Raw genomic sequence first — 22,683 nt, 5'->3', positions numbered from 1 at the left:
ATTGATGTGATTCTGTTTTGTTGCAGCTTTGCTTTGTTTAATGAAACACACTTGTAAACCTCTTTTGCACCTTAAAGAAAGTAAAGAATCCAGTGGGATGCTCAAGCACCTTAAACAATTTTCTCTACCTATTTGGTGTTCAAATAAAGAAATAAATGAAAGACGTTTGGTTGTTTTTGTCAGCTCTCTTCTTGCTGGTGGTTCAGCACTGGCTGCCCAAGATCAAGGATCAAGGTGGTGACATGCATCTGTAGAGCACAGTGAATTCAGATGATCAGTCTGATGCCAGGCTCCCCTCCAACCCCACCTTTAGGGTAATATTTTAATTTTGTTGATTTTTTTTTACTATTTTACAATTATTTTCTTAGTGGTTACTCTTATACTATGCATCTTAACCTATCACAGTCTATTTTAGATTAATACTAACTTAAATTTGATACAATAAAATAAAACTCTTTGCTCCAATATAGCTCCATTCTCTCACTTCTCCTTCATATTATTATTGTCGTATATATCTATATATGTTATAAACCCAACAATAATATGTTATATTTGTTGGCTTATACAACTTTATATCTTTTAAAGAAGTTAAGACAAGAAGTGAGAAAATATATATATTTATAGACTTTTTAATATTAATCAACATATTTACCATTTTCAGGGCTCTTCGTTTCTTCCTGTGGATTTTATTCACATGTCTGGTGTCATTTTTTTTCAGTCTGAAGAAATTCTTAGAGTGTTTCTTGTAGGGCAAGTCTACTAGCAATGAATTCTCTGTTTTTCTCTGGTAATGTATTTATTTCACCTTCATTTTTGAAACATTTTTCTGGTTGTGGAATTCTTGGTCATCAGTTTTGCTTTGTTTTGTTTTGAGCATGTTTGAGCACGTATCATCCCACTGCCTTCTGGCCTCCATTGCTTCAAACCTTTAGATGCTCACCTGTATCTGATGAGTCAGCTCTTCTTTGCTACTTTCAAGATTTTCTCTTTGTCTTCATTGAACAGCGTGACTATGATGTATTTAAGTGTAGATCTTTCTGTGTGTATCCTACTTAGGATTCACTGAGCTTCTTGGATGTATAGATTGATGTTTTTCATCAGGTTTGGGAACTTTTCAGCCGTTATTTTTTCAAATAATTTTTCTCCCTCTTCATCTCTCCCCTCTCCTCTGTGACTCTCCTTAAATACAGGTCAGTACATTTGATGTTGTTCCACAAGTTTCTGAGGCTCTGTTCATTTTTCTCTAATCCCTTTTTCCTCTCTCTGCTCTTCAAATTGGGCAATTTCTATTTACCCATCTTCAGGGGAATTGATTTTTCTCGTCTGCCATCTTGTCTCTGAGGTTGCGTTCTTTCAGTGAATTTCAGTTATTGTCCATTTCAGCTCCAGCGTAAAACTTGAGTTCTTTTTTCTTATAAATTCTATCTTTTATTGAGAACCCCTATTTGTTGATTCACTGTTGTCATACCTTAACTCTTTAAACATGATTTCTGTTAGATATATTAATGCATTCATAATAGCTGCTTGGAGTCACTGTCAGCTAAATCCAGCATCAGGGGAGACACATAAACAGTTTCTTTTGACCTCTTTAGTCCCTGAGTATAGGTCACATTTTCCAGTTCCTTTGCATAACTCATAATTTTTTTTATTGAAAGATGAATGCTTTAGACACTATGTCATCGCAACTCTGGGTTCAGATCCCCTTAAAGTGGTTTGGTATTGGTGCTGTGTTCCACTGTTGCTTGTTTCTGTGTTTAGTAACTCACCTGATTTAAAATGGTGAAATTTGTCTCTCCAGCAGTATTTGGCCTCGGATATTTCTGCTAGGTTCTTAGATTATCCTTCTCATTTTGGTTTTTGAGTCTGACTTCCGAGGAGCTGCCCCTGTGTCTGTATAGCTTCATGATTATCTAATGACTGAACAGACCTTTCCCGGCACCTGGAGCCAGGAGGACTTTTATCCTTGGCTGATGAACCTGTATGTGGACTGGGGAGCACATTTGGTTTTCAGGCTGTTTTCAAGTCTGACCCAGCTTTTTGCCTGCAGGGTCAGACCGGAGTGCGGGGGGAAGCTGGGCACTTTCCAGCCTCTGCTACACAGTTCTGCAGCCTCAGCCAGGAAGGCACCTGCTATAACCACAGCAACAACCTGGGGCAATTAGAGCCTTGGTCTTCCCTGCTCATCCACCAAATCAAGTGAGCCACCTGAGACCATGGGTGGGGAATGGGAGAAGCCCCTGCACTCACCCAATGCTCAGCACTTTTTAAAGAGTAAACATCTCTCATATTGTTGTATGCCTTTGGCCACTTCGCAGAGTGCTGAAATGGTTGTGTTCGTCAGTTTTGTTCAGCTTTATAGTTGCTTTTTGGAGCAAGGATTTACCAGTCTCCTCACTGGGCCATCCCTGGAAGCCCCCCTCTCCACATACCCTGTCCGTTGTCTTATTATCCTTCTGGGGCTACTAAGGAACAGCGCTGTCTAGAGGTGCCATGTGTTTATTTCCAGGACTCAGCCAGCTTTGGGAGAATGTTTAGCAATCTGTGGAACTTTTAAATCTATCTGTTGGAGTTGGTCCAAGTTGGAATGCCTGACTGGGAGTAGATCCATTCACACACTGGCTCCAGATCACACTCTTCAGTGTGACATATTCTTAAGCCTTTGGGGACATTTGCATTCAGAATTGCCATATTGAATTAATTAATTAATTTTATTTATTTATTTTGGCCACACCACGCAGCTAGTGGGATCTTAGTTCCCCAACCAGGGATGGAACCCAGGCCCCCTGCAGTGGAAGCGCAGAGTCCTAACCACTGGACCCTCAGAGAATTCCCACGAACTGCCATATTTAGATTTGCTTCTCAAAAAATACAGAATGGATGCCTGGGGACAGCAAATTTTCATAACTTTTATTATTTGGACTATGTGCATTACAAAGCTAGGTTTTTTTTTCTTCTTTTTTTGCGGTACACGGGCCTCTCACCGCTGTGGCCTCTCCCGTTTCGGAGCACAGGCTCCGCACGTGCAGGCCCAGCGGCCATGGCTCACGGGCGCAGCCACTCTACGGCATGTGGGATCCTCCCGGACCGGGGCACGAACCCGTGTCCCCTGCAGCGGCAGGTGGACTCCCAACCACTGCGCCACCAGGGAAGCCCACAAAGCTAGTTTTATGTTCACATTCATGGTTGCTTAAGAGTGCAATATTTGTAGCTACCACCGAAAGACTAGCACTAAGGCCAGGGGAGAGACGTTCATTCAAGAGAGAGATACATTTTCTAACAGAACTGTCTACAGATAATCTGGGACACCTGCTTGAAGGTACAGGTTGGGTGAATTCCTTACAGCGGGAAACATCTCTGCATGGACTGGATAACCTCCAAGCCAAATGTTGAAGAGATTCTTGCAACAGATGGAATGATCTTTGATTTTCCTTTCAACCCTGAGTCACAACACATGCAGGGTCACACACACAAAAGTACCATTTTTTGGGTACTTCACTATGCCAGATAACAGCTTCATACACATTTTTTTTTTTTTTTTGCTGTACATGGGCCTCTCACTGCTGTGGCCTCTCCCATTGCGGAGCACAGGCTCCGGGCACGCAGGCTCAGCGGCCATGGCTCATGGGCACAGCCACTCTACAGCATGTGGTATCTTCCCAGACTGGGGCACGAACCCGTGTCCCCTGCATCGGCAGGCGGACTCTCAACCACTGCGCCACCAGGGAAGCCCTTCGTACACATTTTTGCAGGTCATCCTTACAGCTATGATATGAGGGTAGATATGTTATTATTTTTACTTTACAGATGAGGAAACTGAGCATTAATACAGTTACGTTAAGTTTCCCAAGATCAGACATCTTGTGAATGGCAGACAGTGGATCAGTCCTCCTGACCTGAAACATGCTTGGCACTTTCTAAACTGGGGTTTGGGCTTCCTAGGGGTTACTTAAAAGTCACAGGTTACATATGAAATTGTACTCAAGATCAGAGAAAGTGTTAATTTTTGTATTTAAACAAGCTTTCACATTTTATGAGTAGAAAGAAAAATTCCCACACACTTTTAAGGCAAAATGGGACTCTTAGAAATACGGCACTTGGGCAGGATGCTTCATGGCATGCCCTTCGACTTCTGGAGAAATGTGTCCCCCTCTCTCACTAGTGGGTGGACCTTGGTTAGGAAGGTTTGAGAAACATTTCTTCTGCTAATGCCCCTGGAACTTGGTGCCAGTGTTCCTGGTTTCTGAGGTCACCCAGGCACCCTTCCTGTCCCTGGTTTCTGCCAGGAACAGTGGGTGAGCTGAAGAGTGATTTTCGTCTGTCCCTTGGCACCAGGAGAAGCTCTATTTCTAGCTGCTGACCTGAGACATTGAAGTCAGAGGCAGTGGCACCCTCCCTGGCAGCAGGCCCTGTTTCAGTGTGACAGTACCTGGGCCAGGCTCACCCCCTTCCCTTGCCCCAAGACCAGCTCCTAGCTCACAGCCCACGAACAGGACCATGGCCCATGTCTCAGGCACTTGGCGTCTGTGTAGAACTGACAAAATAGGAGCTTTCATCCTAACTAGATGAAGGTGAAAACAACAACAACAACCAAAAAAACCACAAAAAAAACCCCACAAAAAATACTGCAGCAAGGAAGCACTGGAGGCAAACATTTTTTAAAGTGATTTCAAAACGGGATGGGATAATGTCAGAGGCCAGGCCAGCTAGGAGCAGAGGAAGGGACTCCAAAGCGTCCAGCTCCAGACCCTTTGCCAAGAGCCAGTCCCCCAGAAGGCCCTGGAATAGACAGTGCTCTGGGTGCCTTCCCAGACTCAGTGCTCCACTAGCCCCTTCTGCAGCTGTGCAACCTGTCGTCAGATGTCTTTTCACTGAGAAATCAGAAATTGTGGGAAAGGCCAGAGAAAGTTCTGTGAGCTGGTAAACATTTCACCGGCTGCATGAATTCAGGCTCAATGGGGTGTAAGCTGCAAAGATTCCTCAGTACTTCCAGATTTTTTAACCAGAAAGAGCAAGAGTCAATACCCAGGGCACCAGACCACAGGCTGGAGGGGCAGCAGGGACAAGGGAACAGCACAGTCAGCAGCGGGAGATCCTGCCACCACCTCTGGGAGCTGCTCTGCGTGTCCTCCCAGTCCCTTAAGGACACCAGGCGCAGATGGAATCTGGGGCTCAACAACGGCGAAGAAGGCATTTCCTTCAAAATGAGGGGAAGGGCTGAAGGGGCCAAACTGGGGCTGCGAGATGCTTCACTAAGACTGGATTAAAAAGCTAGAGCTTTTTAAGAGCTAGAGCTAAGAACCCATTCATTCATCTTTGACTTTATTATTAAATATTCAGAAACACCCATTAACAATCCTTACAAGCCAATGTATTCTTGAATGCAAAAAAAATGTATATAAGGGAAAGCATTAGCAAGTTTATGAAAAGACAGGAGGTTTGGATAGAGAAGCTGGTTTCCAGTACTTGGCAGTATTGGTACCAACTGCTTCTAGCCCGGGATCACGGGAACCTGAGTCCAGGAAGTAGAAAGACCCGGATCCTGAAAAGATAGAACCCCAGGTGGCTCTAGGCTTATTCCTGTAGGAAAAGCTGCTGAGCTTTGGCCTTGGTTTGAGAAAGTAAAGGAAAGCCTGTATCAGAGAGCTTAAAGCACTCTAGGGATATTTTCATTTCTTTTCTATGATTTCATAGAGGCAGGAAGATAAAAGAGATGCCCTTTCAAACGTCCTGGGTCCCGTTTCCACTAAAGTGTTCTGACAGGTGAGGGTGCAGGTGCAGGTCCCCAGCACCCACCTCTCTGTGACCTTGGAGACACAAGCCTGCAGCAGCTGCCAGGGCTGTGTAGACCTCTGGGGACCACAAAGACCACCAACAGAAGACACTGCTTGATGAAGGCCCCAGGGGAATGGTGCCAGGACCTCACCGAGCCAATAAACAGGAGCCCAAACTCTGAACGAACAAGGTTTATCACCTGCCAAATTATGTCACCATCCTGGTCCCACACTTCCCATTCATGCCGAGCTCTGGGAAGTCACATGTACACTCGCTCTGCCACTGGGAAGTCCCCAGCCCTGAGAAAGCAGCTCTGCGGAGGGGCCAGAGCTTCACTTTTCTAATGGCGGCATTCACAGCTGAGGGAACGAGTACCGTTGACCTGGCAGGTGCGCCAACTGGGGCTCTGCACACGCAACTGCTGAGAGGCCAAAGGATTTACAGGACCCTCTATGCCTAGTACTCATGGAAGAAGATGCCATTTCCATTCCAAAGACAAACCTGAGAGCTCTGGCCTCACCTCACCCCACAAAATCCAACAAAAACCTGGGGGGATAAAAGAAAGAAAGAATTCTGCATGGCTGCCACAGAAGTGTTCTCAGGGGAAGAATTCCCCAGTGGCAGCCAGACTGAGGTGAGGGATTGTAGATCGAGTGCTGAGCTGAGCCAGTGGGGATGTCGTTCTGAGAAGTCCTGTCAGGAGAAGGGAGTCTGAAAGGCTCAAGGTCATACTTAGTGCAGCTCTCCCACGAACAACTCCACTAACGGTGTTTGTCTTGGGCGACTGTACCTCTTGAGGCAGCTAACTTTTTCTGTAGAGGACCAGAGAGTAAGTATCTTACATAATGTGGCTGGCAATAATTTCTCATTGGTCTGTTTTTGTTTTACAACCCTTAAAAAAATATGAAACCTGGGCTTCCCTGGTGGCACAGTGGTTGAGAGTCCGCCTGCTGATGCAGGGTACGTGGGTTCGTGCCCCGGTCCGGGAAGATCCCACATGCTGCGGAGCGGATGGGCCCGTGAGCCATGGCCGCTGAGCCTGCGCATCCGGAGCCTATGCTCCGCAACGGGAGGGGCCACAGCAGTGAGAGGCCCGGGTACCGCAAAAAAAAAAAAGTGTAAAGCAGGGTTAATTTGTGGCGCCTGTACCAGAGAGGGAAGGCACTAGAAGAAGCTGCCCGTGACTTCTGGTGTCCCCGCCCCCATCACTTCCTGCCATCATGCTGTCCCTGATGGACTGGGTTCACCTGCCAGCAGAGTGACCTCTGGAGGTGGGAGGTCATTTAGGAAGTGGAGTTTTTTCCTGAACAAATGAGTCCCATTTGGAGGACAGCTCTCCCGGGAAGGCTCTTCTCCGGGGATTCGGCAAGTCCCCAGGTCCAGTGGCCTCCTCATCCCAAATCGGGGGCTTTCACCACTTTGCTCTTAGGTCCTGGAACCAGCAATCAATCCAGGATGACCACTTGGAGTGGACTCAGCCATTAGGATTCTGCCACTTTCAATAGATGACCTGTCACCATTTATTTTGGGCATATCAAAAAAATGTTTTTAATTAAAAAGCAAATCAAGTGTCTCCTCATGAAAGAACAGAAGTACTTTTTTCTTGTCTTTTAAAATTATTATTATTAGTGCAGCAATTTGGATCTCAAAAACAAATCACGCTCCTTGTCACAATTAAATAATATTTTAAAATTGTTTCTCCCCCTGTGACTCTATTCACAATGCTAAGCTTTGAATTTCATATATATCTTTCTAAACTTTTTCCTTTCTTAAACAATTACTAGTTTTCTTTCTACAAAAGGAGGGGCATATCCATTTGCAGCAACATGATGGACCTGGAGATTATTGTACTAAGGGAAGTTAAGTCAGACAGAGAAAGACAAACATCATATGATACAACTTATATGTGGAATCTAAAAAAAAATGATACAAATGAACTTATTTACAAAACAGAAACAGACCCACAGATTTAGAGAACAAATTTATGGATACCAGGGGGCAAGGGTTGGGGGGAGAGATAGTTAGGGAGTTTGGGATTGACATGTACACACTGCTATATTTAAAATAGATAACCAACAAGGACCTACTGTACCAGCACAGGGAACTCTTGCTCGACATTCTAATAACCTAAATGGGGAAAGAATTTGAAAAAGAATAGATACATGTATAATGTATGTATAACTGAATCAATTTGCTGTATACCTGAAAGTAACACAACGTTGTTAATCAACTATACTCCAATATAAAATAAAATTTTTTTTAAATGGGGGTGTATAACAGAAACCATTCTACATCTTTTTTTTAAAGAATATATGGTAGACATCTTCCTCAATAAATATAGATTGGTCTCACTTTTTAAAAACAGTTGCATTATAGTAAACACTTTATGTATGTACTATAATTTATTCAACAAGCCCTGTGCTGACAGACATTTGGTTGCTAAAATCTAGTGATAACAGGCGGTATCCTTGTCTTGTTCCTGACTGGCATTGAGACAATTATCTATTTATTTGGAAAATGACACAGTAGTTCCCTGCTTCACAGCAACTACAAAAATAATTCCAGATAGATTATAGACCTACTCGCAGAAAGTACAAGCAAACATTTGCATAATCTTGGAGTGGAAAAGGCCATCTTAATATACCCTATCCAGAATCTATAAAGGAAAAAGAACCTGTCAGATCTGATGACATAAAAATTAAAGCTTCTTGGGCTTCCCTGGTGGCGCAGTGGTTGAGAATCTGCCTGCCAATGCAGGGGACACAGGTTCGAGCCCTGGTCTGGGAAGATCCCACATGCCATGGAGCAACTAGGCCCGTGAGCCACAACTACTGAGCTTGCGCGTCTGGAGCCTGTGCTCCGCAACAAGAGAGGCCGTGATAGTGAGAGGGCCACGCACCGCGAGGAAGAGTGGCCCCCACTCGCCACAACTAGAGAAAGCCCTCACACAGAAATGAAGACCCAACACAGCCAAAAATAAAAAATAAATTTAAAAAATTAAAATTAAAAAAATTAAAAAATTAAAAATAAAAACTTCTGTGACTAAAGTCAAGACAAATGATATGATGTACAGAGTTAATTTTCTAATATGCAGAGTTCCTTAGAAATAGCATAAAAAAGTAAAAAAGAAAAACAGTAGAAAAATAGAGAATAAAACAGGCTTCACATACAGGTAACACAACTGGAACAATCCTGTCATATAAACTGGTCATGGAAATGCACATTTTAAAAACAATGAGCTAATGTTGCCTCAACTGGGCAACATTTTAGAAAATGGATAACATCTCTTCCAGACCTTTGGCACAAGGGAATCACCCAGAGAGCTTCAAACAGATACTGATACCCAGAGACCAATGATTTAATTGGTTTGGGGTAAGGCCTGGGGCTCTACATTTTTAAATACCCCCTGAAAGATTTTAATGTACAGAATTTGAACATTAATAATTTGGGATGAATTCCCATAATTTGGAAGCCACTGCTCTATATTTAGGGAGGGTCTGAGGAAAAGGGTTCTCTTCTCCATTATGGGTGGGACTGTAAATCAATATCACCTTTTAGAAAATAATCTGGCAGGATTTATTAAAATTTATTAAAGTTTAGAATATACATACCTTTTTGGTTCAGTAACTCCACCTTGAACAATGCAACTTGGGGAAATAAAAGCAGCACTACACAAAGACATGCATGCATATACCTGCAAGCATGATTAATGCAGCATTGTTTAAACAGCAAAAATCTGGAAGGAAACAACTGTTGAAAAAAAGATACTGAGATGTCCAATGCAGAGGAGATAGACACATATGTATAGATATGTCTGTGGAATATTGTTCAGTGAAAAATGCAAGTCACAGAATAATAAGAATAGATCCAGTTTTTAAAAACACGTGTACACTGTTTGAATAAGAAAATCAAAAGACATAGAAAAGTAACATCAAATTGGGAGATAATTGAGAGGGACATAGGAAACGGTTCATTTTTCTTTAGAAAAGAGAATCTTTTGTAATTCAAATAGCTGATTTTTTTAATAATTAGCCTTTAAAATAGACACATATAAAAAAGAGAAATGGGATTTTTCCTAAGATGAATGAAAACTTATAACAAAGTAACTAATATACTCTACTATACTTTATAGCGAATTAATAGTTATGTATACCATCTATTAATATTATTTATTATATAGCTTATATTTATATATAATTGCATATATCCATCATTACTAAACTCAGTTATACTGTATACTGCTATAATTAAGACAGCAATGGAAAGATAGATCAAGAACACAAGATAGAGTCCAGAATAAAAATCCAGTTTTATACAGAAACATATTATTCAGTGAAGCTGACATTACAAGTCGGTGGGGAAGACTGTTTACATAACATGCCACTGTGGCAGCTGGGGAGAGTTAAATGGTCCCAAGACGGGGAAACCCAGGGCAGGTGGTGGCTCAGAAGCCCAGCCCTAGAGCCCAAAGTGGCGCGTCCTTAACAAGTTTCCAGGTGACTCTGGACCACACTGGGAACCACTGGCCTGGACGGACTGCTTTGTAGCATGACGCATCATGCCTACAGCTTCTGGTCAACCTGTAAATCCCATGGGGAGGCGTGGTGTGGAGGTGGGACGTGAGCTGTGCAGGTGGCTTGCGGTTGGGGTAGCTGCCTGAACTGTCCTCGATGTTGGCAGCTGTTTGGCAGCTTCACCTTCTGAGTCCAGCAACTGCCTCAAGAACGTCTCCTGCGGGGTGTAGGCCTGGGCTGGGAACGCACATCTGTGAGCCCCTGACGTGACTTCCTCTGGGAGATTCTGGATTTCTTCTCGACCACCTGTGGCAGCAGATGCAGTCATCTGCTGCGCAGCTGACAAAGGACTTTCTTCTCCTGATACAACTGGGCTTTTCACATTCGGTTACGATCCTGCTTCTGTATTAGGTAACAGGTTAAAAAAAAATTGCAAGTCTGATTCATGTTGCTGTGACCTTCATATTTTAGAAAGATTATATCCAAGTCCCACTGGCTTCCTCAGCTTCCAGATGAAATGTTCCTCGTTGTTCAGCCTGGGTTACCGTGTATCGCCCTGGTTTTTATTAGCCATTTTCAACTTTCCAACTTCCTTAGCCTTCCAAGATGCTCCTGACTGACCACAGAGTTCAAGTGAGTTCCTCTGGTTCCGACCTTCTGCCTGACAACCAGCAGAAATCCTCCCCCATCCGAGGAGTGCTCCACTGCTCTGCAGAGAAGGCTGCTTCGCAGAGGCTGCCAGAAGTGCCCCCAATTCACCCAGCTCCTTCACTTACTCACCTGAATGAGGGTTCTCCTCCCCCGGTTGAGGTCCCTCTGTGGTAGTCCCCAGTGGATTCCTGGTGGATATTTTATTTATTTATTTATTTATTTAGTTTGCGGTACGCGGGCCTCTCACTGCTGTGGCCTCTCCCGTTGTGGAGCACAGGCTCCGGACACGCAGGCTCAGCGGCCATGGCTCACGGGCCCAGCCGCTCCGCGGCATGTGGGATCTTCCAGGACCGGGGCACGAACCCGTGTCCCCTGCATCGGCAGACGGACTCTCAGCCACTGCGCCACCAGGGAAGTCCATTCCTGGTGGATATTTTAAAACTCTGAGGGAGAGGTTAGTGAGAAGCCAGGAACCGAAGAATAAAAGTCACGCCTTTTAAGTTTCATCGTCTCTGGCTTATTTTAGGTACAACAATGGGCCATGGTTACCCCATATATTATTAAATCTGAAATTGAAATGACCACTCTTGGTGAAACACATCCTCTCATCACCCGAATTAACATCTTCGTGCTGCATGTGCCTAAGCCAGAAAGTGCAGACCACTCCACCTGCCCCCATTTCCACAGACTCTTCAAAAACGCATCCCTCTATAACGTCAGCCAGGTGACAAAGAAGTTAAAAGGAGGGGAAATTTGCTGACAGAAAATGAAGAGCCTTAGCAGGTTTAATCTCCCTTTTCTTCTCTAAATTAGAGGTTGTTTCGGTTTGTTCCCTTCAAGTGTCCTCATTATCCTTCACCCCAAGTTTCAGGACATAATCAGTGGAGGAAAATACAGAGGCTCCTGTATGTACATCAAAGGCCCAGTGATGACGTTTTAATGGGTAATGAAACGGGAAGGGATGGATCCCAGCTGAAATTTGACTCCAGAAGAGTTTGGAGCAGTTCCTGCCCCACCATGGTGGGCATTCAATACATTCTTGTGATCTGAGTGGATGCCGCACTTCCTGGGCATTTCTGGTCCTATTCAGCATATCCTCTGAGAATATTTTATTTCCGTATAATTCCCTATGGGTACATTTGGGGATGGGGATGGTTGACAGGTGGGCGGGGACAGAGAACCCAGCTATTGGGACTGCTTTCAGGTCCATCCAGACCAGCTGGAGACCCTGTTTTTCTAGCCATGATTGGCTCTCATAAATCAGTTCGCTCCACGTTTCTTTGCTTTATGATCTCTTAAGTGGCTTGCCAATAAAATTTTGTAGCTCTAATTTCTTAATATTTGGCCCCAGGGCATGGGCTGTAAATCTGTCTACCCCAACTTGCCTTTTGACAGTAAATCTCAGCTCTCGGCTTGCTGAACTACCCATCCAAGCCTTTTGAAAGCATCTCTTCTCACTTCTTACAAAAACAAGGGAAGCTGCCGCTGCGCCATTTTCCAGGAGGCAACATTCCTGCTCCCCAGGCATAGTTTCCACAAAAACCTTTCACTCCTCCCTGGACTCTTTAGTAAATCACAACTTTTAGTTTCCAACTCTTTTTTTTTTCTCTCCATCCTAGCTTTATGGATTTTCTCCTTCCTCAGCTTTTCTAATGTTTTCTGTTTGCTTGTGCAAATCTCACTACCAAGGTATTATTAATCCTACCCTTCGTCTCTTCACCCTTCCTCACCCACCACTCTCTGAGGACATCACTCCCTATCTCCAGGCCACAGCAGGGCTCCGGACAGCCCTTACCCAGGAAGTGAGGGCCTTTTGAACAGCCATCAGTGTCCTTTTAGCCCCCGATTATTCTTTCAAACCCCCCTGCTCGTCCACAAAACCTCTGTTGACCACAATCTCTCTCTGTTGCCTGGGAAGCTGCGGGCACAGGCGAGGAGGCTCCTAATGGTACCGTGTCCCCTCCCTCATTAGGCATGGGAGATTGTGTGAGCTCTAGACAGAAATCCTAGTCTCTTCTGTGGCTGGCTCGGTCCTTGCTAGACTGGTGTGTTATCATCCGGGGAAAGCCAGTATCTCATGGCTTTAATGCTTACACTCACCAGGGCTTCCTACTTATGTCCTGTTCCAATGTTCTTTTAAGTCTTCAAAAAATTTAATAGAAATACACGTGATGTCTTCCGTTGAGTGTCTCACAGGGGTTTTAGAAAGGCACAAATGGGACTCTAAGAGTTTTTCCTAATCAAAGCCACATTATTTTCTCAGCCACATTTAATTTTCCAGTGATGGGAAATGCATAGTCCGTTAACTGCCATATGGAGAAGAAGTGGCTCTGAAGTCTCCTTGTGCTGGCCTCCACCATGACCGATGTCTCATTGTGTGGTGATTTCCATAACATGGCAATGTGTGTCTCTTGAAGGGCTGGATTGCTCTAGAAGCAAGACCAGGACCTCCAGGTATTTGGGGCCGGGGTGAGAGGGGAGCGAGGGAAGAGCCAGGCTTGAGGAGGGACCGTCTCAGACGAGGGTGCAGGGCGTCCTTCAACTCCTGGCTCCACCACTGCTCACAGCCCTTCCGGAAGCAGGAAGACAGGAAACGTCACACACAGGTTTGTCACCTTTAGAAAAGAACATCTCGGGCTTCCCTGGTGGCGCAGTGGTTGAGAGTCTGTCTGCCTGCTAATGCAGGGGACACGGGTTCAAGCCCTGGTCTGGGAAGCTCCCACATGCCGCAGAGCAAATAGGCTGAGAGTCTGCCTGCTAATGCAGGGGACACGGGTTCAAGCCCTGGTCTGGGAAGATCCCACATGCCGCAGAGCAAATAGGCCCGTGAGCCACAACTACTGAGCCTGCGCATCTGGAGCCTGTGCTCTGCAACAAGAGAGGCCATGACATTGAGAGGCCCGCGCACCACCATGAAGAGTGGCCCCCACTTGCCACAACTGGAGAAAGCCCTTGCACAGAAACGAAGACCCAACACAGCCAAAAATAAAAATTAATTAATTAATTAATTAATAAAAAAATACTTAAAAAAAAAAAGAAAAGAAAAGAACATCTCAACTCTGATCTTCCCTGAGCAGATTGAATTAGAAGGTCTGCAATGAGTCCAGAAATCAGAAAGCCTAAAAAACCTCGAGACGTTTGGTTGAGAAGGCACTCAGGCTATGAACATCATGGAAACTATGGAAGGCAGTTCCAGGTAATTCTGAGTACCCCAGTTTGGTTTAAATTCTCAATTTAGAGCAGGATTTGTAAACTAAGTACCTTCGGGAGTTAGGCTGGGACAGGCAATGAGAGAGGCTGATAGGATAGTCATGCCCATGTAGTAACTGTCTCCTAGTCTTCAAGGGACAGCAGCCATGTCACTCCAGCAATGACCATCATGTGGGAAGGTGTGTCCAGGACACATGAGCTTTCCATTCTCAAGAGAAGCCTGAAACGTGGATTTTATATAAATCCTCTCCCTCCAATTATTAAATGGTGGATTAAAATGCCACAAGCGCCAAACCATTCCATGAGGGGCACTAGTGGGCAGATTGGAGGGACAGAATAAAATCTGATTGTAGTTGGACTTGAATGATGGACTACAATTGTATTTCTTCTGCTAGACAACGAAAACAGAAGATTTTGGAGCAAAGAAGGGACCTGACCAGAAGAATGCTTCAGGGATATTCACATGGCTTTTTGGTACCCTTGGGATGGAGTGGAGAAGGGGCCTCAGTCAGGAGATTATAGGAGGTTCTTCCAATTGTACAATGAGAACAGAAAAGAAAGGAGAGTACGGAAGATGCTGGGAAGCAAGAGTCTGTGAGATGTGACTAGCTGTGGAAGGAGAAGGAAGAAGGAATCATCCGGAGTCCTCTGTGTCTAAATATACACGACCTCTATTCATCCTTTTTCTTTAATATACACTTATGTTTCCGCTTCATCTATTCCACCAAAAATGATCATTTAGGTTGCGTTCTGATAAGTGCCTGCTTAATAGGGAAATTTAGAATCATTTCTTTAGGGAGAAGAAAAGCACAGACAAAATATTTCATAATCTCTATAATAAATGCAAAGAAATTGATACAAACAAAATGTGGCTTAGCAAACTGTACATACATAAATATCATTTTTTGACTATAACATTCGACTTTTTTTTTCCACATAAAGCCTCCCATGATTTTATTACATCCATTTTTTCTTTATACCTTTAAAAAAAGTGCCTTTTAGATTTACAGCATGTGCTTCTAAAGCGAGGTTAGAACATCATGCCCCAAAGAAAAACAAGGTAAAAAAGAAGCTGTCACATAAGCTCTTAAAAACTGTATGTTACAAGGTTCTCAAAGCTCTTCAGCACTGGTTGGTGGGTAGATTGTTGGATGCCGACATGGTGCTCAGGTAGCATCATTTATTGAGAGGACGGAGCAGCACTGTGGGAAAGCTGCCCAGATGGTCTCTGGAAGTCCCTCGGTGTGCACAGGATGGACCAAAGGCCCAGAGTTCACTTGTCGAGGGAACAGTGGAGGTCCTGAATCTCTTTAGTGCTGAGGCTCAGTTTCAAACAGAATATCTTCCAAACCTTCTGCATCTATTTGCTCTCCTCCTGTCATCATTGTTTATCATCACCTCCGAAGCCACGATTTGCACACAGGGGATACAGAGGTGAGCTACAGCTGCCCCACCGAGGGCATCCGCCAAGATTCAGGTCCTCTCTTTGCTAGTTTGGGATTGCCCTTGGCCGAATCCTCCTCATGCTACCAGCACTGCTGCAGATGGCATTGCCTGGTTCAGAGTGGAGGAGGGCCATTTGTGTATCTGAGCATGGGGTGGAATGATCGGGCAAAATTGTTGGAGAGGGCACAACTGTAGTCTTCCTGTGACATTGGTACTAGGCAGGCAAGCCCGATGAGGAACAGCAGGAGAAGCTGAAGAGGAAGAGCCGCTCGGAGGACTCTGAACAGGAAGGCTCGGCCGGACCGGGCTGGCCGAGGCTCAGAAAGGGAGGAATCGGAGCCACCTTTTATGGACCTGAGAGAAGAAGCGACATCAATGACTCAAATATCTCAAATGTTGGATGGATGCTGCTTTTTGCTTCCTCACCTTCCTGGAAGCTAAAGGGTCAGGCTGAACACAACCCAACCTGGCAATTAGTTGCCAGCCTTCTGCAGTAAACCCAGGTAATCTCCCCACCACCTAATGAAGCGCTGTCTGGAAAATGCACTGATGGAACATAGACATTTAGTCAACTAAAGGTAACTAACTGGGTTCAAATTCCACCCCTTAATTTGGTAAAACATTTTCCATCAACAAAGAAAACTGCTCCACACACACTCTACCAGCATAAATTAAGTAGATCCGGGATAATTAAAATGTGGACGTTTGATACAGTACATTTTTGGTTTAAGAATATCAGGCAAAATTAGTTGCTGTCAGGATGATACAAGGTATCCCTCCCATCTAGCCGTCCTGGATGTGCCAAAGTCCATGCAGCAAGGACAAGAACAGCTGCGGTCATTTTGCACAGACCCACAGAGTTGAATTATTCTTAGAGTATACCCTGGTTTCATCTTGCACTGAATCAGCAGCTGGCCCTGACATTAGTGGGTTCCAAAGCTGTAAGAACAAGGATGACAGTGGAGCCAGTCTACAGATCACTGGTGCTGCATGACACCCATTCCAGGCTGATCCTTCTATCCCTAGCTCTGTGAATTTGGGAAGTTCCAAGTTTTCCTATCCACTTTAATTCCCACATCTACATTGAAACAGTGCCTTAGAGATGAACTGTGAATTTCAGAATTCATAAGAAAGACTGCCTGTGAAATGTTGAAAATGGAAGTAGGTTCTGAGCAGGGGGCACTGCTTTCTCTTTGTGAGCATCCATGAATGTTTTGCTACTAGTGGAAAAGATGAGGAAAGAAATGTTATTTACAGGAGGAATTTTGTACACATACACACACACACACAACACTGCAGAAGCAAAAAGAATACATGTACAAGTGAGACCCATTGCCCCACACCTAGTAGGAATTCTCTAATGGTTTAATGGTAAGAACATTGAACGTGAGGCCACTGGAGAAATATGAAGGTGTGAAAACTGTACTGGTTACTCTGTACGTTTATCTCATAAGAAAACACTATGTCTCCAGCTACGTTATTATTCATTAATTTCTGAAGACAGATTACACTGGTATCAGTGAGGGATAAGGAGTGACACCAAAGAAAATAAATGTTAAAATAAAAAACAGACATAATCCCCTTAAAAGGCAACAGAGGGACTGCTCAAAACTCCTTCATTAAACTACCAAGAAATATGTGAGACGAACAGACTAGACTGGCCCCGAGAAGCCCTGAGCAGCCGCGTACCATACTATTTCTACTGCAGCTCGAAGCGTGATGAAAAAACAAATCCCTGGCCTGAGCTGGGACTGTGTTTTTCTGGTCTACAAACCTTGAACAGCTCACTTCACCTCTATACTACAAGCTCTTCTTCAAATCCTTCAAATTAGACTAAACGGTCTTCCAACTTGCAAGTTCTGTTTATACATTTTACGTCTTCTACTGATTGGTCAGTGTAGAGAGTCTGCCAACTGGAAGGCCACAAGAGTTCAATCACCATCTAGTGGTCAAACTGATTAACTGCCCTATGTTAAGACAAATGAGTTAGTCCCAAAGGGCTGAATAGGGCAAACTGTATATTTTGTGATGATATACTAAAGCATAAAAGAAGTTATGTCACATACCTGTGAAATAGAAACTTGTCTAGTTTACCTAATTGTAAAATATTTGTGTTGAGATAAGGCCTTAGAGAGTATCTAATCCATCTTTACTTCTGTAGGTAAATAGCTAAGGAGAGTTCACATTTGATCCTCTACCTGCTGGGCGACAAAAGCATTTGTCTTGGGTTCTCTCACTTAATTCCCACAACAGTCCTCAGCGTGCTTGTCACCTTCATTTTAGAGCCGATGTAAATGAGGTACAGAAAAGTAAGGGAACCGGCTCAAGGTTATACAGCTAGCAAGCGGCAGAATTAAGATTTCAACTCTGGTATTTTAACTCCCAGAACTTGAGCTTTATAAATAGAGTAAATCGCCTGCCCGAAATCCACCACTAAAGGAAGAGCTCTAGCAGGAACTCAGGGTTCCAAAGTCCCTGCCTACTGTGCTCTCTGTTATGTTTTGTTGTTTGGTGACATAAATGAAGGGCACCCAGGTCATATTTACATCACACGTATCTCACATATAGAAGCAAAGAAGGCAATACTTGTATCCTAAAATACTTGGAGGTGAGTGGTTTCCTCATGTCTAAAATAAAGGCCTCTACTCATAAAGCTTCGCAGTATGACACAGATCATCAAGTCAGAATACGGATACGAGGGCATTTTGTTTTGAGGCAGTTGTTCGATCGTGGGAAAGTAATTTAGTCTCTCTGGCCTTCAGTTTTCTCCTTTGAAAAGATGAAGGTGCATTAACATCATAAAATCTTTTTGGTTCTGACAGTTTATGAATTCAGCAGTTTAAGTGTCTGGAGAAGGAAGGGATAGTTACCCATGAGCTCTGGATTGAATCTTCCTTCAATACATCTTTTCCTTGACCTGAATATATGCCCTGGAAAACAATACTCTCCACCTGTCACCTGTCTGAGTTATAACAGAAACACAAAAGAGAGCTCCACGTTTCTTTATTATTTGGTGTTTAAATAAAATAAGGGAGATTTCTAACTGACTCTTTTTCTTTAGGAGACACGTAAGGACATTAGTGATGGGCAGATTTATGCCTATAATTGATAGTAACAGTCTGGCTGACAGGGCTGAATAGCCCCTCTTTGTCAATTATTAGCTTCTTTGAACAATAAAGCCAAAGATCAAGATCAAAACAAGGGCTACACACTGACCAGTCCACTCCTGAGAAAAGCTAGAAAGGTCACCATCTTTGGAATACGGGCTCAGATGCTGCAGAGTCTGTTGAAGGACATGGCACATTTAACAGCATCAGAGCATTCCGTATTAAAATTTAATTAGCGTGTGCTTTCTAATGTTGAAGAATGCCAACCTGGGGAGAAATAATGGGCTGAGAGAGAGACAAAGAGAACACAGAGTTCTTAGTGGGCTTCCATGCAGTTGACTGCTCTTAGAAATGTCCAACTGTTCTACTGAAAAAAATGCCACCCACTTGGGGCAATTACCAAGGTTTCAATAAGCCCAAAGTTGCTTCCACTTAGGGTAAATCTGTTCTAGAGTTTCTAGTACTAACAGGTTAATGATACCAAGTAAAAGGGTACTTTTAATATTTAATCTATTGACCTAAAATCACATAAGTTTCAAGTCTTGGGAAATGTGACAAGGGGAAGAACAAAGACATCTCACTGAGCCATCACTCATCACTTTCCAATGGCCTTATTCCACAAATAGATGCAGTAGGGATGGTGTTGATAGAGAAAAACTAAATGTGTGAACTTACTTAAGGAACTTAATCAATGGAGATATTTCAGATAATCCTGTCCAAAACATGCTTATTCTCTACAAGTGAATATTTATTTTATTATCTCTCTCACTCCCCTCACTCATTCAAATGTGGGGGTAAATAATTGCCCAGGTGTTGTTTCATCTCTTTCCTAAAATATGTATAGTTGTGGGAGAAGGAGGCTATAGGGGAGGGGGCCACACATACGAACACGCCACAGGAAAGAAAGTCTGGCCAAGGGTTATGAGAAGCCTGAAGAGTGTGCACGTGGAGTGTGACTCACCTCAAAAATTTTACATCATCAAGGAAATAAAATGAGTTCATTCTGTGCATACATCATTTATACAATGAAGAGACACTTTCAATTCATTCTTCTACTTGTTAGCAAACACTGGCAGTAGAGGAAAAGAAATTTTTTGTCAGGAAATATCAGGTTGTCCACGATCGTGTAGGCTGTCCCTGTGTGAATGGTCTTTATTCTCTGGATATGTGGTTCAGAAGGCAAATTCCCAGGATCAACTTAGGATATGCCTCTCTTTATTCCAAGATGAACATTCTGGCTGGTCCTAAGCTATCTCAGGCAACCCATGGTAGCCCAAGCCCTGGAACTGTTGTTTAAAGTACCCCAGCCATTAGGATCCCTTCGGTTGGGAGGAGTGGTTAACAAGCTAGGATCCAGAGTCAGAGAGACCTGGGTTCCAATTCTACATCTTCACACAGATGTAGAGAACAAACGTATGGACACCAAGGGGGGAAAGCGGCGGCAGATGGTGGTGGTGGTGGTGAGATGAACTGAGAGATTGGGATTGACATGTACACACTGATGTGTATAAAATGGATGACTAATAAGAACCTGCTGTATAAAAAAATAAATAAAATTAAAGAAAAAATTCTACATCTTCATGCCTCTAATCCCTGGTGTCCTTGTCTGTAAACTTGGGAATGAACACGTTGGGAGGGTTAAATGAGGTAACAGATGTACAATGCTTAGCATGGTGCTTAGAACACGCTAAGTGCTAAATAAATGTCAGCAACTTATCATTTTTATTTATCTGTATTATTAAAGCAAGGGTGTGATGACTCATAACCTTAGGGATTTTGCTGGATTCAGCCTTTCCTTCCGAGGAAATATTCCTGATTTATAGCAGTGCTTTCAAAGAGGTGATGCATTTTCTAAAGTGTCTGACTTGGTCCCGGGAAACACTGGGAATGCAGACCTCAAAATATAAAAGAAACATAGTGGAGCCTTACCCTATAACTGTCCTCAGCCCGGGTGTCCAGCCTGCCCCAGAGGCAAGGCTGTTTTAGGCTGAGGTGCTTTGAGAGCTTTGAATAAATAAATCCCCAGGGTGGAGTTTGACAGAAAAGACTTTTAGAAAAAAAAATTCCACAAGAAACTGAATGGTGTTTAGAGTTAGGCCCCGGTGTACATGCAAAACCCCCACTGTGCCTGCTTAGATGTATCTGGCTCCCTTGAACACATTTTTAAATGAGGTCTTTTTTCCCTCCCTTTCAGTGTTTCAGCCAGTCATTGGCCACTTCTTATTCTGTCTCAGTTCTTTGTGCAGAAGGTACCAAAGACTAAAGATGCCCAGAGAAGTTTTGCATTTTACAATTCTCAGCTTTGGAATGAAGTTATCAATTCCCTCTCTTCAGACTACAGAGCAGTTATTCCTTTGCTTTGCTGGAAATTGGAGTAAAATCTTCCCATTTGTGAACTTCAACTAATCTATAGTAGAATTTTGAAGAGTTATTGGCTATCAGGTTATCCAATTTTAAGTCAAAAGTAGAGAAAAAGTATCAGCTGGGCCATCATAAACATTGCTTCAAAAAGCATGCATCTTAAATAGGTTTAATCTCAAAAATTGTGGATAGGGGCTTCCCTGGTGGCACAGTGGTTGAGAGTCCGCCTGCCGATGCAGGAGACATGGGTTCGTGCCTCGGTCTGGGAAGATCCCACATGCCGCGGAGCGGCTGGGCCCGTGAGCCATGGCCACTGAGCCTGCGTGTCTGGAGCCTGTGCTCCGCAACGGGAGAGGCCACAACAGTGAGAGGCCCGTGTACCACAAAAAAAAAAAAAAAAAAAAAAAAAAAAAATTGTGGATAGTTATTATGAACATATACTTTCAGATGTTTTTCAAATGTTTAGAATTTTAAGGACTCTTAGGAAGCTCCTTGTAATTGATTTAGGGGGTCTCTAGATTATGACATATTGTGTTTTTTATGACAGGAACCATATTGTATTAGTTTTGTGGGCCCAGGGTCTAAACATAGTTGGTGTTCTGTAAACACTGGCATCAATTCATATGTAGGCTTAGAATATTATGTAAGAGAACACAGAATAGCAGCTGTAGAATCAATATGAAATATACAGCAGGCAAGCAACTGATATTATTAATATTTGACTTTAAACCACAAAAATAATATAAGAACCCTCCCTTCAAACTAATATCCAGTTTCTTTCAACTCAGCCTCTTTCCTCTCAGGAAGAATATATGCCTAAAATGTTCCCATTGCAGATCGCTGGGGTCAACATTCTAAACTGTTTGTGCTTTTGCAACAACCTTTCATTTCGCTGGACCAGTGCAAGATCAAACGCAAGGTAATCTCAAGTCTCAATGTAAAGGAACACCGTGACAGCCTGGATTGTGAGTGAAGTTAATTCTTTCCCAGCAGACTCTCCGTGTCATTGCCCACGTGGGTGCACCCCAAACAGAGGTACCAAGGAGTTAAGAAGTCCAAGAATGTTCAACCACAACCCGTCTGCCAAGCTGTTTGCCGAAGTTGGCCATTCAGGTGAAGATCGTTTGTATTCCAGGTCCTGTAAGCAGCAAAGTGAACATCATGCTGTGTGCCCAGAAAGATGTTAATAACCAGTGCTGGACAGGGCAGAGCTGAAAGGCGCCTTGCGGATGTCACAGTGAGAACGTGGCTGTCCCAGCTGCAAAGCCCCATTAAGAGACAATATTGAAGCAGTTGCTGCCCTGAGAAACGAGGCCTTTGACATTTCCGAAGGCCGTGTGACTGTCTGAAAGAACTGGGGAAATCCGGGAACCGAGCTGTGGTTGCTACTGACATCGCATAATAACATAAGAGCTTTCTCCCTTCTCATCACCATCATTTATGTCAACCACAAAATGGCTCTCTGGTGTCCTTAAAGGAATGCTGTGGGGACATGCCCCGTCTCTGTTCATGGCACATCAGCAATTTGTGGGAAGCAGATGGACTACATAAAACAGTGATCTGTCTATAGTGCTTGATGTCTTTTCTTGTAGGGGGCTAAGAAAAAATCAGAGCATCTGGAG

At 43.7% G+C, this 22,683-nt stretch overlaps 1 protein-coding gene across 8 annotated transcripts in view; it reads right to left on the bottom strand.

The window, feature by feature from the left end:
* Window positions 1–14,968: 14,968 nt before the first annotated feature.
* The window catches only part of LOC132499744 (nesprin-1), a 241,489-nt gene continuing 233,774 nt past the window's right edge, over window positions 14,969–22,683 (bottom strand). For all 8 annotated transcript variants that reach the window (XM_060114303.1, XM_060114305.1, XM_060114307.1 and 5 more), the window contains one exon: window positions 14,969–15,947. In XM_060114303.1, coding sequence (XP_059970286.1) covers window positions 15,707–15,947 — 241 coding nt within the window. In that variant the 3' untranslated portion in view covers window positions 14,969–15,706. The remainder of the gene's footprint in view (window positions 15,948–22,683) is intronic.

Source organism: Mesoplodon densirostris, chromosome 12 (genome assembly GCF_025265405.1).
Source record: "Mesoplodon densirostris isolate mMesDen1 chromosome 12, mMesDen1 primary haplotype, whole genome shotgun sequence".
Taxonomy (NCBI): Eukaryota; Metazoa; Chordata; class Mammalia; order Artiodactyla; family Ziphiidae; genus Mesoplodon; species Mesoplodon densirostris.
This window is presented reverse-complemented; position numbering and strand designations above follow the sequence as displayed.